Source organism: Pleurodeles waltl, chromosome 6, assembly GCF_031143425.1.
Source record: "Pleurodeles waltl isolate 20211129_DDA chromosome 6, aPleWal1.hap1.20221129, whole genome shotgun sequence".
In the NCBI taxonomy this organism is placed as follows: Eukaryota; Metazoa; Chordata; class Amphibia; order Caudata; family Salamandridae; genus Pleurodeles; species Pleurodeles waltl.
The window spans coordinates 645099082-645112680 of NC_090445.1; the positions used below are offsets into that span (position 1 = coordinate 645099082).

Sequence of the window (13599 nt, forward strand, 5' to 3'; positions counted from 1 at the left end):
TTGAAAACAAAGCTCAACCGTGCTACTGAGTGATTTGACTTGGAACTTTGAGGTAGTCTGTAGTTTTCCATTGATCTTCCAATGGAACACAGGCTAGACATTTGACAGGTGGTTTAGGAAGGCCTACTTCTAACTAGCCAGGTCATTACTGCTGTAATTAAAGTGGCAGGATTGGCGGCATCCAGTTATTTTCATGTAATTTTGCTGAGTTTTTCCTTCTGGTTGCCCCTCACCTTGCTGAAACCAGATGCTCATCTTAAAATGGAGGAGTGTGAAAAGGGTGTCGTGGGGTGTGAAGGCACTAGTGGCCTTTTATTAGGAGTACACAATTTCTCTTTTTTTTTTTTTTTTTTTTTTCTTTTTTTTTTTTTTACTGGGCTCATGGTGGACTTGACATTTGTAAGAGATACTACAAATTGGCAGATGTTACCCAGAAGTCTTCCAAGATTTTTCGTTGGCCTGCTTGTTCATACTGTGGAATACTCTGATGCACCCTTCATGATTGAAATAATGATTTCAGGAAAGTCCTTGAAACTGCATTTCAACCATTTCCATTCTTCATGCCAAATGTCCATATGACTGCTAGTCATTTGTTCAGATATATCGCCCTCTGTATTACTTTGCCACCATTTGGTAGACCTAAATCTGTAGTTATGAGATTAATCTCTGGGTTTTTCATCTTAACTTATTTTCAGGTGTGGATTTATAAAATATCTGCTTGTCCAAGGAATGAGACCCTTCTGAAGTCTGCTTATCTTGTAAAACAAAAACAACAAACATAAAAAATCCACCTGTCATTTGGTGCGATGCAATGAGGTGAGCAATTATGTGAGCGTGTTACTACAGCAGAGTTCTGGTAGTAGCCTCTTTGGTTATGCTATGGTTCAAATTAGGTCAAGGATTGGATTCCATCCAAGGTTCCAAGTATGCCAGCGTTATAAATTTAACACATTACGAACAAACACGGGCTTTACTTGTGTCTCATGTTTGAATATTTCAGGGCTCGGTTTATGCAGAGGCTATGTTTATGAATTAGCTCTGTATAATTTTCTGATTTCAGAAGCTTAAAAATATACCAGCAGTTTAATTATGCTGGAATTCGGAGTAGAAAAGCGTTCAGAATACAACACCTCTCTAATTGTCCTATTACTCTTTTTGACTTTTGTTTTATAGAAATAAGCTTGTGAATTGCCGGGCAAATTTACTTTTAACATTCACTAAATTTCACTGTACTGGAAGTAAACATGAGGTCCCGTGTCTATGTTGCCAACTGAGGATCACGATCGTCTGTTTCACTTTCCTCCACCTGAATGCACTTCGTAATTCTTGGACAGATTACTTCATCCCACTGTGCCTCAGGATCATTGTTTGCTGTCATGGTGAACTTATATGAAGTGTCATATCAACGAATTGACATTTTATTCTACAGCTAAAACTCTGTAACGTCTTGTCCGAGTCATAATGCTGTGGGCTGTCTATGCATATAAGTTTGGCTTACATATGCCAAAGTGGTTTTGTACTCATAGGAGTATTTTCTGTGCCTAGATTTTCATGAAAGCCAATCTGTTTACAGGGGTTGAAAGTTGGCAAGAAGTGATCGATCCTAGGCTGGAATGCCCTTTGTATTTGTTCACACCAATAAACGTACATATTTAAAAGTATTCCCAACTCCTCTCCAGCCAGTGCTTAGTTTGTAAATAAATTAGTGCCAGGGCCTTCATCAGGAGGCCACTGCAGCTGCCACCACCCATTACCCCTACCAGTGCTGCCAGTGACATTACCAACACAACTGCTAACCATCATACACCTACACGTTTGACAATTTAAACTATTCCAGGCCCCCAAGGATTAAACAATGTCTTTGGCGGCAGGTATTAGTCATTTTTAATGTGGTTTGGATACTCTACAGTGGTTGTGCTTATCTCGGAATAAGACCAACAGCACCACCAATTGGCACAGTGTCACAAGTGCCAGTGTTAGCAATAAAGTGCCGGGTGCCGAGCACTGGAACCCACCAGCTCAACTTAAGCCCCGTCTCCAACCCTTCTTACCCTGGAGAATATTGAAAATGTACTCCTGAATAAGGCAGGAGTAAAACCTTTTCCAGGCTAGGTAGCGACCACCAAAAACGAAGGGTGTGTAGAGAAAGGAGATTCTCCCTCGAGGCGGGAGGGAGGACATAGTTTCCTTATGGAGAAAAAAAAGTAGTAACAATTTAATCAAGTGTATTTGCTCTTGCGTTTCAGGTTTTTACATGAACAAATATAATGTGTTTACCTCTAGTAAAATATAATTTACAAAGGTTTGTTAGGAGTACGTCTGAGAACCTCGAACCTGTCACATTTTATTTTGAAAGCAACATGTTGCATGAAAGTTTAGCAGTGTAACCTTCAGCTCTGTTTTTCACATTGCAAATAGTTTTTAGGTACATTGTATGCTTTCAAAACAAAATCAATAGTCTTGCTTGTGTTTTGCATGTATTTATATGTAATAAAGGAGCATTAGAAATGGCTACAAATTGTTACATTTTGGAAATGTGTACCTTTTGTTATATTGAACCCAGTGCCAAAAATGCAACCTGAATTTACAACTCACTGTATTTCTTTGGAGCGCTAATGGCAAATGCCACAGTATATACAACTTTGAACATCTTACACAAGTGGCTGTGTCTTGCTTTTGCGGCAGAAAATCCTTCTTCCCATTACTATACTGGTAACTGGCAGATAAGAGGTTTGTGCTTTAAGGGGTTTGGGCCTACTTACCTGAGGGCTTGCCAGAGGCCAAAAAAAGAATGACCACTTCTTGACCCTAGACTTTTGATAGTGACTTCTAGGTGTAAATTCCTCGGCTTTCGACTATTCCCCAGGTGTCTGACTGGATCTGCAGACTTTTTTTAGTAGTAACTCTTCACGCCAGCAGGTGGTGCTGTGCGTCTCTGACATCTTTCCGCCAAGGAAATGACATGCAGGTGTCAACTATTTCTCTAGTGTATAATAAATGTCATCCCCCTAAGACAACAGGATTGTCCTAAACTGATGTCTGACAGATCCCCGCCAGGTTTGCCTGTGGTGTCTTGGGTCGGGCCACAACTCCCAAGGCCTGCAGCGGCTCTGTGTCCATAAACCTGAAGGCCTTCAGGGAACGCAAGGCAAAACTTTGTCGCCGAGCACAGGGTGATGTAGCGCCAGCACCACTCCACTACAAACTTAATCCTGGTTCTGCTGCTGTACCCTGAGTCGACAGAACCGCTCTTGAGGCTGGTGTTCATGGCACATCAGTTCTCTGATAAACATAAGAAACTGAGTTCTTCTCCTTTGCACCATTCCCTCTTCTCTGCGCATGGAGAGTGCCAACGGTCTTGTTACCATTCCTGGAGTCAGTCAGCTTCACAGCATATTCTGCAGCTGCTTCCAGCACAACCTGAGTATCCGGGTCCTTCAGCTGTGCTGCACCAAATTAGCATGCTCTGGCTCTTCACTTCTTTGCCAGCTTCCCCTGGCATGACTTGGGTCCCCATGGAGTCATGAGGCTTACCACCTGGATTACTGTCAGTGGGTTCGCCTCAGTGCCAGCTGCACCCCCTCAGTTGGCTCTTGTACGGGCACCGCCCTTGGTACCCTTAGCCAGTCCAAGCCCAGGCACATCAACTCTGACTTGGCCGCCTGAAGCAGTGGCCTCAATCATCCTTTCAGACATCTATTCGATGCAGGTCCGAATTTAACCAACGTCCCAACCAAATCTAAAAAAGGCTTCTGCTCTCACCTTACTACCAGGCAGGCAACACTCCTTACATTATCTTTTTGGCACAGACTCCTACAACGATCCTGAGCAGGGTGGTGAGTTCCCTCGGCCGATGACAGTTGGGGGACTTGCCACATGCTGGTGGGCTAAACACCCCCCCACCTCATAGGAACTCCTACCCCAACAAATCGGCCATTGTTGACTTCTCTTTGCTTGCCTTCGAGGAATCTGTGTCCTACTTTGTGGTTATGCGCAGGGTGGCTGAGGTCCTTGACCTCCAGCTTCCCACTGTGGAGGTTAAAACCACCATCCTGATGGAAGTCCTGGAGTCTAGTCGGATTGCTTCTCAGCCTTTCCTAACGTTTTAATGAGGCCTTGACAACTTACTAGGGGCTTGGGCTAAGCCTTGTGCCAGCCCTCTGGCTAACTGGTAAATTGCTCCAGGTAACCCAAACGTTTTTTCTCAACACTTTTTTTTTCTCCTGAGAGCCTCATGGTGCAGGCCTCCACCATCCGAAGCAACCCCAGCAATATTCCGATCACCCCCCACACCCCTACCCTGATTTCTCATCAGCCAGTTTGGCCCTAAGCCCATTAATACTTCCTGCTTACTAGGCCTCTCAACTCCTGTGTTCTGGGACTTTCTGATGTAAGTCCTCTCAGGTTTTCTTGAAAATCTTCACCCTGGTCTGTCACAGGCCTTTCAGGATAGTCGTGATGCAGCCTAGTTCACAATTTATTGTTGCTTGGACACCACTGACTCCGTTGGATGGGCTGTACGCACCAGTGTTGCCATTTGTCACCCTGGGTGTCTAGGTTCATCCGCGTTCTCTGACAGTGTACAGTCTACACTGATAGACATGCAGTGAGATGGGACTCACTTGTTTGGGTACATGGCTGAATCTGCCAGTCCTTGATGGTTTTAAAGAGAGTAGGGCCACTGCTCTCCTGGCCTTTTCACCTAGCCTTGCCAGAAACACTGCCAGCATTCCTTTCTTGGCTTTGGCCGCTGCATTCCTTATCGCCAGTCTATCCCGCCTCAGCGGGTAACCCAGCAGCTTAATGGGAGAAACTGTGGCCAGCGCCAAGCAATATTTAAATCTTTACAATACATGTTTCCTCAAGCATGATTGGTCCTGTCAGGGGACTTCAACATGCACCTATTGCAAAGCAAAGCTGATTAATCTGATCTCCTTCATGTGTGGCACTCAAAAAATCCTACCAGTAATTTCAACACTGTTTTAGAAAAGACCAGCCTGAGAACATATGTCTTATGATATTGGCAAGGATTGGCCTGTACTCGCTTAATGGCCGGTTTCCCTCCGTATCAACTGGCAGCCTTTACCAGGATAACAAAAAAACCTCCACCATCCTGGACTATACATTTGTAGATGCAGAGCTGTTCCCTATGATCACTCATTATAGCTTAATAGACAGCATGTGGAGCTACTGCTATTTCCACCTAGAGGCCACAGCACAAACGACCTACTCAATACACCTAGCGCTTACAAATTCAGACCTTTAGTATGGAAAGGTGCTGCAACTGAGTCCCATCATGCATTGCATGTTGAATTTCTTAGCCTAGCAGAGCTTACAACAAGGGTCTCCACTATTGCATTCTTGGGAAACTCTGACAGCAGCTCATACAGTTCATTTTTTAACTAATCTCACTCAGTGCCTTAATCACCAGGAAAGGGGCAGCCTGGTTCTAAATGTCAATCCAGCAGGAAAAGAGGGAAATAAACAGAGCGATTAGAAAGCTCTGGAAATTAGATTCACAGACCGGCCACAATATGAGGAAGCCAATAGCAATTCTAAGGCAAGTGTATAAAAAGGCTGTCTGGTCAGCTTAAAATGCTCACCAGACCAAAGTATGGTTGAAGCTTCTACATGCAAGCAAAATAAAAAACAGCAAGCACTTCTGTGCTGAAATTGACTCCCTTGAAAACTGCAGGTTTTGCTACCACAATGCAGGCATCTTGGAAGCAGAGTGGATAACCCATAGAACAGCAGTATACTCTGGATACTCTGCAACAAACGTAAAGATGCCTGCCATCCTAAACACGAAAAACATTTCTGCAACATCTCTGCCGTCAATTTTTTTTTCAGGCGGCCTATGGTTGTCAGACTTGCAAGTGCTGCTTACTCGCAAGAACTTTAGAGCAGACAGGGGTTCGGGCCCGAACGGCATTCCCAATGCCTTGTTTAAATACGACCAACACTTTTGGGCTTCGTACTTCACACTGCTGTTTAATCAGGTTTTCACCACCAATTCTATGCCGACATCCTGGAGAGGCAGTATCCTGCTTCCTATTTTCAGATCAGGTTCATGGTCTGACCCGGTGAATTATAGATTAATTTCCCTGGTAGACGTCAAAGCCAGGATGTTTGCTTCCAACCTTTAAATAGATTTAGAAGCTTGGGTCTCATCAGCAAAGATCATCCCAAAAATGCAGGTGGGCTTCAGGGCTTGAATGAATACAATGAACAACCTTCTTCCTGTAACACCCTCCTTGCAGAAAAAGCCTGAAGAAAACGCTCATGCCTCTACGTTTTCTTCATTGATCTGAAAGCCACTTTCGACAGGGTTACGAGATATCGACTGTGGCCAAATATGGGTACTACCAAAGCTGCTGGAGGTCGGGATCGATCTGTATTCAGACATCTGGGTGCAAGTTAAAATAGGCAGCAGCGATAGAACCACCTGGGAGATTGCCATGTAAACTGGCTTGAAACAGGGAAGTGTGCTCACAGCAACCTTTTTTAATATCTGTATGGCTGACTTAGACTCACGATTAATGGAAGTAGTAAGTGACCCTCCTAAATTAGCAAACAAACCAGTGCTATACTTAGTGAGTGGACGACATTGTGCTGCTTAACCAGGTGCTGATAGGTCTCCAGCTCCTAATCTCCAAGCTGGTACAATACACTGAAACACTGGGCCTAGAATGTACTCCTATTAAAACAAGAGATTTGTTTTTCTGAAAACCCAAGGACTAATTACACTAAGTTTTAAGTGGAAAGCAGCTGTTCAGCAGGTTGATGTGGCCAAATCCTACAAGTATCTAAGAGTTGTTCTGGATGCCAGACTATCATACAAGGAGCACTGACTGCAAAGGAGAAGTCTGGCACATAAATTACGTTTTGATTTCAATCTACTACAAAAAAAGCTAGGAAGTACATCACAGCTTTATTTACTGCAAGTCATCGGGCAGCATTCCCCCCTCACTCACCTATGGCTCAGAATGACTAAAAAGGCTTCATGCCTGCCTGCTCAACTAGCTCCAATTGGTCCTGGTCAAACACATTTTTCGTCTTCCACAATGCATTTCGCAATCACAGGTGAGACTCGAGTTTGGCTTATCCCATCAAACCTTCGTGAGGTGGGCTGTGATTATAGAACTGTGATGGAAGCTGAGCGCCACTCCAGCGGACTTACTGGCTGCCCAGTGCTGGTTGGAAATGGATTCTCAGCCCAACCACAGGTATTCCTGGCCAAATGTACTCAAGAAAGCCTTGATAAACTTAAATCTAGCCAAAGCACGGAATTCAAATTTAGATTTTATTGCATTTATTAAAAAAAAAAAAAAAAAAATACTAATACGGCTCTTAGATCCCACTCCTGGTTACTAGACAAAGCAGATTTGGACCGACAGTCATTGCTGGTCAGTTCTTTAATCCTACATCACTTGGCGCCATCAACCATACCTAATGATCCACATCACAGGCCCTTTTCAACATTCTCTTCTCCCATTTGGGTTGGGAGCTTTTCCTTCCAAAGACCTCTTTCAAGTTGGGAAGCAAACTTGGTGAGAACCTCATTGCTGCTTACTCTTCCTATTTAAAGAAAGTGTATTACACTTTTTGTGTATCTGCTTAGCATTCACTTCTCTGAAACAAACTGTTGTCAGTCTTTGAGAGCTCTTCAGCTTCGGTTTTGCCACCCTGTTGGTCATAAATGGGCATAACATCCAGCTCACCTGTAGAGCAACACAATTTTTTCTGCAAGCTAAAGGGCTGCTCTCTTCTAAATAAGCAGTGTAGTTTAATCTAAGGTTAGATAGTGTACTTTGGGATTCTGCTATTCGTTGTCATGCCATGTGAGGCATAAGGAGCATGAAATAGGTTTTGCACCACTTTGCATATTAGTGATTGGTTTGCGTTGTACTTAATGCAATTTTTGACTTAACGCCTGATGTTTTAAATTTTTTTGTTCTTCTATTGCATTTTAGAATTAGCCCTTGTTAGTTATTTCTGTATGGACTTTTGTGACCTTTTACATCAAAATGACATCGCCTACAGTGTATTTTAAAGATTCTTTTCGCAGGCATCATTTTAAAAGCAACTAAACTTTAATATGGACCTTTAAGCAAAAGTGGGAATCATGAAACGTGAATCCCTTGATAAGTATGATTCCAGGCTCTATTCGGTCCCCATAGTAAGTCGGTGACAGTGGCTGTTATTTAGAGCAAATTTGGCCCTCTTTAATTCAGTCAGGATCTATGTACTACGATCATTATAATGATCTGTGGTGGTGTTTTTAATTTATTGACTACATGCACTTTTTTGTATCCTTTGTGGTGTACACATGTTGATTTTTATTAATCTGCAATAAAGAATTTACTTACTAATTACCTGAATTACTGATTACGTTGGAAATTTTGCTAATTTGCTTTTGAAGATGGAATTCTGAATATACGATGTATAAGAAATGAGACAATATCTTCAATAAAGGAGAGGATCCGTGTGGCTTTCCAATCCATATTAATTCTTATTTTGGCTGCACTTGCTAGTATATTTACGTATACATATCCTCCTGATAGATATGTCCCCCAAACACTACTAATAGTTTGATATTTCTGAATTCTAATATGCATTGTAATTTAGAACATAGAAATACTTATGATAAAGAGAGAGTTCCTATACGTTTGTTGAATTGTTGAAGAATTATAGCTACCTAATACATTTTCTGATTGTTATATTTGTACCCCCTAATTTTTTTTTTGGAGGATATGCCTTTCATACAGTTACCCTTATCATATAACTTAGGTGCAGTTTAATGTTCACTGATAGTGCATCAGAATTATTTAGAAGAGGATAATGTAGATTATAATTTTCCAGTATATTATCTACCTGAAATCGAGACTTTAAACAACTGAAATATTTAGAAAGTGTATTTAATTTTCATAGTGCTAACACTGGGAGAGCTAGCACAGAGACTGGTTGTACACTGAGTGATATAGACTGTACATTTATTATAGAATACAGCAAGAAAAGATAATGATAGGTTGGTAGGCTCAAAAGACATGAGATTTGATTTGAGAGAGACTGTGATTTAAAAAAAATTGCAAATACATTGCAATCTTAGAATTGGGAGAAAATGCAGAAAGTGTCTCAAATACAAATTAAATGTATGAAGCATGATAGACCAAATATGGTAAGTAAATGTGTTTGTGCTCATAATTGTAATCTTCCTATCTGTAACAAAAGTGCTTATTTTACTCTTCCGCAACGTTAGGCAGGTTCTTGTTATTTTGCTTTAGTCTTTCCTAAAATCTATCATGTAAATAGTTTGAGTGATGTTCCTTAAGGGAGCGTGAAAAGAGAAAGTTGTGGTCCAACAATTACGTGTGTTTGGTGTGTTGATTTGGCTTACGGATATTGTTTTGAATGATGCAAAGATTAGGGTATTGTACAGCTTTGTAGAGCATTTGGCAAGTAACGACAGGTGCTTTAACAAAGATAATGAGGAGATTCTTCTGATTTAGTTTGATGGTAATTCAAAATAGAATAGCTTAAGATATTTTTTTAGCAAAGTAGGGAGGTGATTTTTATGGAATACAGACACTGTTGCATGTACATTGCAAATAACAGTCAAATTATGAATACTTATGTTGAGAACATAACTAACATTGTGAGTGAGATTCACTCATTAAAACAAGGAGGAATGTGGGAAAAGATATGTACATAGGTGGTATGAGAGAGGATTATTTTTTTTAGTAAAGATTGCTCTTGCAATAAACTGTGGGTATGTGGGTGTTTAGGTGTAAATACAGGACAGGTACAAGAAAAAGGCGATGACACGATTGATGAAAGAAGTTAGCTCTTGAAAGAAAGGCAGAAGTCTGTGAAAACCTGAAAGCATTGCTGAGGGAGATCCTTCAAGATCACAAATGCTGACTGATGTGTAATAGTTTAGTGGTGTGATAATTTTCAGAGAAGCTGTGGAAAAAGATTTTTCCAGTAGAAAAATAATGCTTGCTATAGGTTTGTTTCATTTGGCATTATCAGGCCCAGCAGTAAACCCCAATTTGAAAGTGCATGTTTAAATGTTGTGCTTGAGCATTTCTTTTCACTTACATTTCGGAAAAACAACAAAATTTATCTGCTCACACTGTTTCTGTGTTCAAAAATATTATTTTTAGTTTCCTTAGCCGAGGAGATATATTTGACACAGTTTGAGGGTTATGAGCTAAACCTCAGTTGATATGGTCGTTGTTATGAATGTATAGAACAGTCCATTGTATCCTGTTGCATTTCCCATGTGTCTGTCAAATGATAACTCGTTTGCAAGTCGGTGGCTTTTAACGTTGGGACTGGTTTGCTATGAAAATAACATCCCCTTTCTATGTAATGGCATGCCATGACACTGCTTTCATTTTTATCAGTCAAAATCCTTTGACTAGTGCCAAGTGGACAGGCAATTGTGTATGAGAAGGAAAAAAGGATTGAGAGCTTTTTTTCAGCAATATTTACTTCCCCCTTGTCATAAACCAGTTTCCATAGGAAAAATAAAATTATTCTCCCTTGCTTTCATTCAGAAAAGGCAGCCAGAAAAATCCCGGCAGTGGTAGGGGAACAGTCATTGTCTCACCCCAGTTGCAACATGGAACAGTTGGTCAGATTTTAGATTTGCCTACTAGTAGCTGTAGGTGTGTAGCCAGTCTCATGTAATTAATAAAAATCATAAATGCATACTTCTATACATACGTAGATGGCTTTGTCTAGCTCTCTTCATTCATTGTTCTGTTCAGATGTCATTCACGTTCCACCAATACATCTTGCAGGATGGGTTGATTTGGTCAGCTTACTTTCAACAATTGGCTGCTCTGTAATGTGAGTGATCGCATTTTTCCTTCTCATGTGCACTCTTCAATAAGTATAAATAGAATACCACTTCAGTGGCAGGGCCTGCGGGCAAAAACTTTACTTTGACAATGCTTTTTTTCTTTCCATTTCCTTTTTTCAGTCGTTTGTGTGTATTCAAACAGTCTGTCAGGTATGAGGAATTCAATTCCAATGGTATCTTCTTTTTACACCAATAAGAATCATAATTTCATGTGATGTGCATTAAAACTAAAAAAGATTTCTATACTTATTCTCAGTACATAATAGCTAGTTGAGCACCACCACTGTTGTATGAAAGTGATATGCGATAGTGATTTTTTTTTTTTTTTTTAATTTAAGAATGTTAAGGCAGGCATAAGGCTGCCACATTTATGCAGCAGCAGGTTATCTAATTTTTTTCTTTTCATCTTTGACACATACTTGCAATATAAATTAACACCAAATTGACCATTGCATCACCTTGCGAAGGCCAGGCCAGTTGAGTTTGCCGTTTAATTCTTTTTCATTTTAATCTCCGATGTTTTGCCACATCTATTCTATTGCATGGAAAAACGTATTTTCAAGATGACCTCTGGAATAATGTAAATGGATTCTGAATGTTCAACATAAAAGTAAACCTTCAGTTAACTGTGTTTTATTCGAACATGCTGCAACCATAAATCAAAATAAGACAGAGAAATATATGAGCATTTTTGTTTAACTTGATGTTTTGCACAGCCTCTGGTAATGTATATATTTTTTTCAGGCACCTGCATGGACATATCTATCTTGTGCACTAGGCCTTTTCATTTACCAGTCACTTGATGCCATAGATGGGAAGCAAGCAAGGAGAACTAACAGTAGTTCTCCACTGGGTGAGCTGTTTGACCACGGCTGTGATTCGTTGTCTACAGGTACTTAAACTCTTTTTTTTGTACATCTGAAATTAATCAAATTCTCACTAAATATACTTTTACCCACACTCCTAAATTATATCTTAATTACTAGAAAATGTGCCACAGAGATCTCCATGATGGTGTTCAGTGATCGAAATCGTGCATTTTGTGTGTTCATAATCTTCAGTGTTAGATGTTTTACATCAGAGTATACTTATTTACAGCTCATTGAGGATAGTAATTTAGTTTGATTGTGATGCTACTGACCCTCTTGAGTATGCTGTACCATGTTGGTTTTGATAATTGCCGAGCATCTGGTTGCATCTGCTGTGTTTGAGTGTGATTGACAACTCATTAAAAAGATGCCTCACTGTAACCATTTCTGCATACTCTGCATCTCTTGGCGTTCCCTTTCTCTCCCCATCACCTTTGTTGCATAGTCCGCTGAACTCCTCCGCTATATATCTTTCAGTTTAGTAATTCTGATATATATATATATATATATATATATATATATATATATATATATATATATAATGTTAAGATACTTTATAGCCTGAATAAAATGATCTTACTGGAAACACTATTAATTTGATGCTACCTAGAGGCAGTTTGCCATTTGTTTTTTTCTTTCACCATGGGCTAAAGATCAAATATGTAATCTGGTCTACTGTTGAACACCTGTTGAAAGAACTGCATTAAGATTTTTTTGTTTCTGCACATTGCCACCACTTCAAATTCTATCTAATACAGTCAATAAATTGATCTGAAGCCCTCGAAATAGATAAGAGGGCAAGTAATTGTTGCTCTGATTAATAGGTGCAACACATTTAACACTAGTAAATCTGATAGTCGGACCAGCAATATCATGAAGTGGTGTGTACCATTAATAGGGTACTGCAGTATTTCTTGCTTGGAAGGGAGTTTTTTGTCTTAATTTCCAAAATAAGGCATGCTATGTCTCCCCTACCTTTGCCTGGAAACACACCAGAGTAGAGAATTAACCAGCAAAATCTACATGCCTGCCATCAAATGTCACAGCCTTGACATAAGGTTCCTCTATTATCAATTTCTTTTCTGCAAATACTGCTCTGTCTATTGTGGCATTAGTGTAGGTTGAGCCAGAGTCAGGCATGACCTCCACAATTCCTTCCTCGGAACCTCCAGAATGCACCTAGGAGGTTTGTCCAGGTTATTGTTCCTGTCTGTAGTATTGTCTTGGTGGTCTTCGTTCCTCCAATTCACTGGCACGGACGAGTGACATCCGAGACATGTGCCACTCTTTAACTACCTGCACATTTCCCCTGCTTTCCAGATGAATTTCAACTTTTGCCTAAAGCAGAACAACTTTTACATACCAGGCAAAATGGAAGGAACTGCCACAATGGATACTATTGTTATTTTGGAAATCATTCTCCTATTTCTTATATTGTTGTGTTTTTTTGTTTTTTTGTTTGTTTTTTGTGTGCAAACTTTCCAGGAGCATCTATTTCACTTGCTTTCCTTTCATCTCGATCTCCAGTAACTTCCTTAACCCATTACTTTGGTGGCTCCATACCCTTAGCTGACTTCACAATTTTTTCAAGAGTGGGATTACTCGTGAGCCATAGTTTCTCCTGAACATGTTTATAATAAGTATTCATCATAAGCTGATCACATAACATTCCTTTGATAGAGGCATCAAAATAACCGGTTATATATAACCCACTCAAAGAAGTCAAAATGCATCAGAAGACTCCTTTTTTGCCTGTGAGTATAAAATGATACCTTTCTAAAGTAATACTTGTAGTGGGCTTAAAATAAGCTTAAAAATGAATGTCTTTTTGTAATGACAATGTCATTCACAATATGGTAA

General features: G+C 40.2%; 1 protein-coding gene across 2 annotated transcripts in view; it reads left to right on the top strand.

Annotated features, from left to right (window-relative positions):
* The window catches only part of CEPT1 (choline/ethanolamine phosphotransferase 1), a 251381-nt gene that overhangs the window by 76971 nt on the left and 160811 nt on the right, over positions 1 to 13599 (top strand). For both annotated transcript variants that reach the window (XM_069238994.1, XM_069238995.1), the window contains exon 4: positions 11615 to 11762. In XM_069238994.1, the coding sequence (XP_069095095.1) occupies positions 11615 to 11762 (148 nt within the window). The remainder of the gene's footprint in view (positions 1 to 11614; positions 11763 to 13599) is intronic.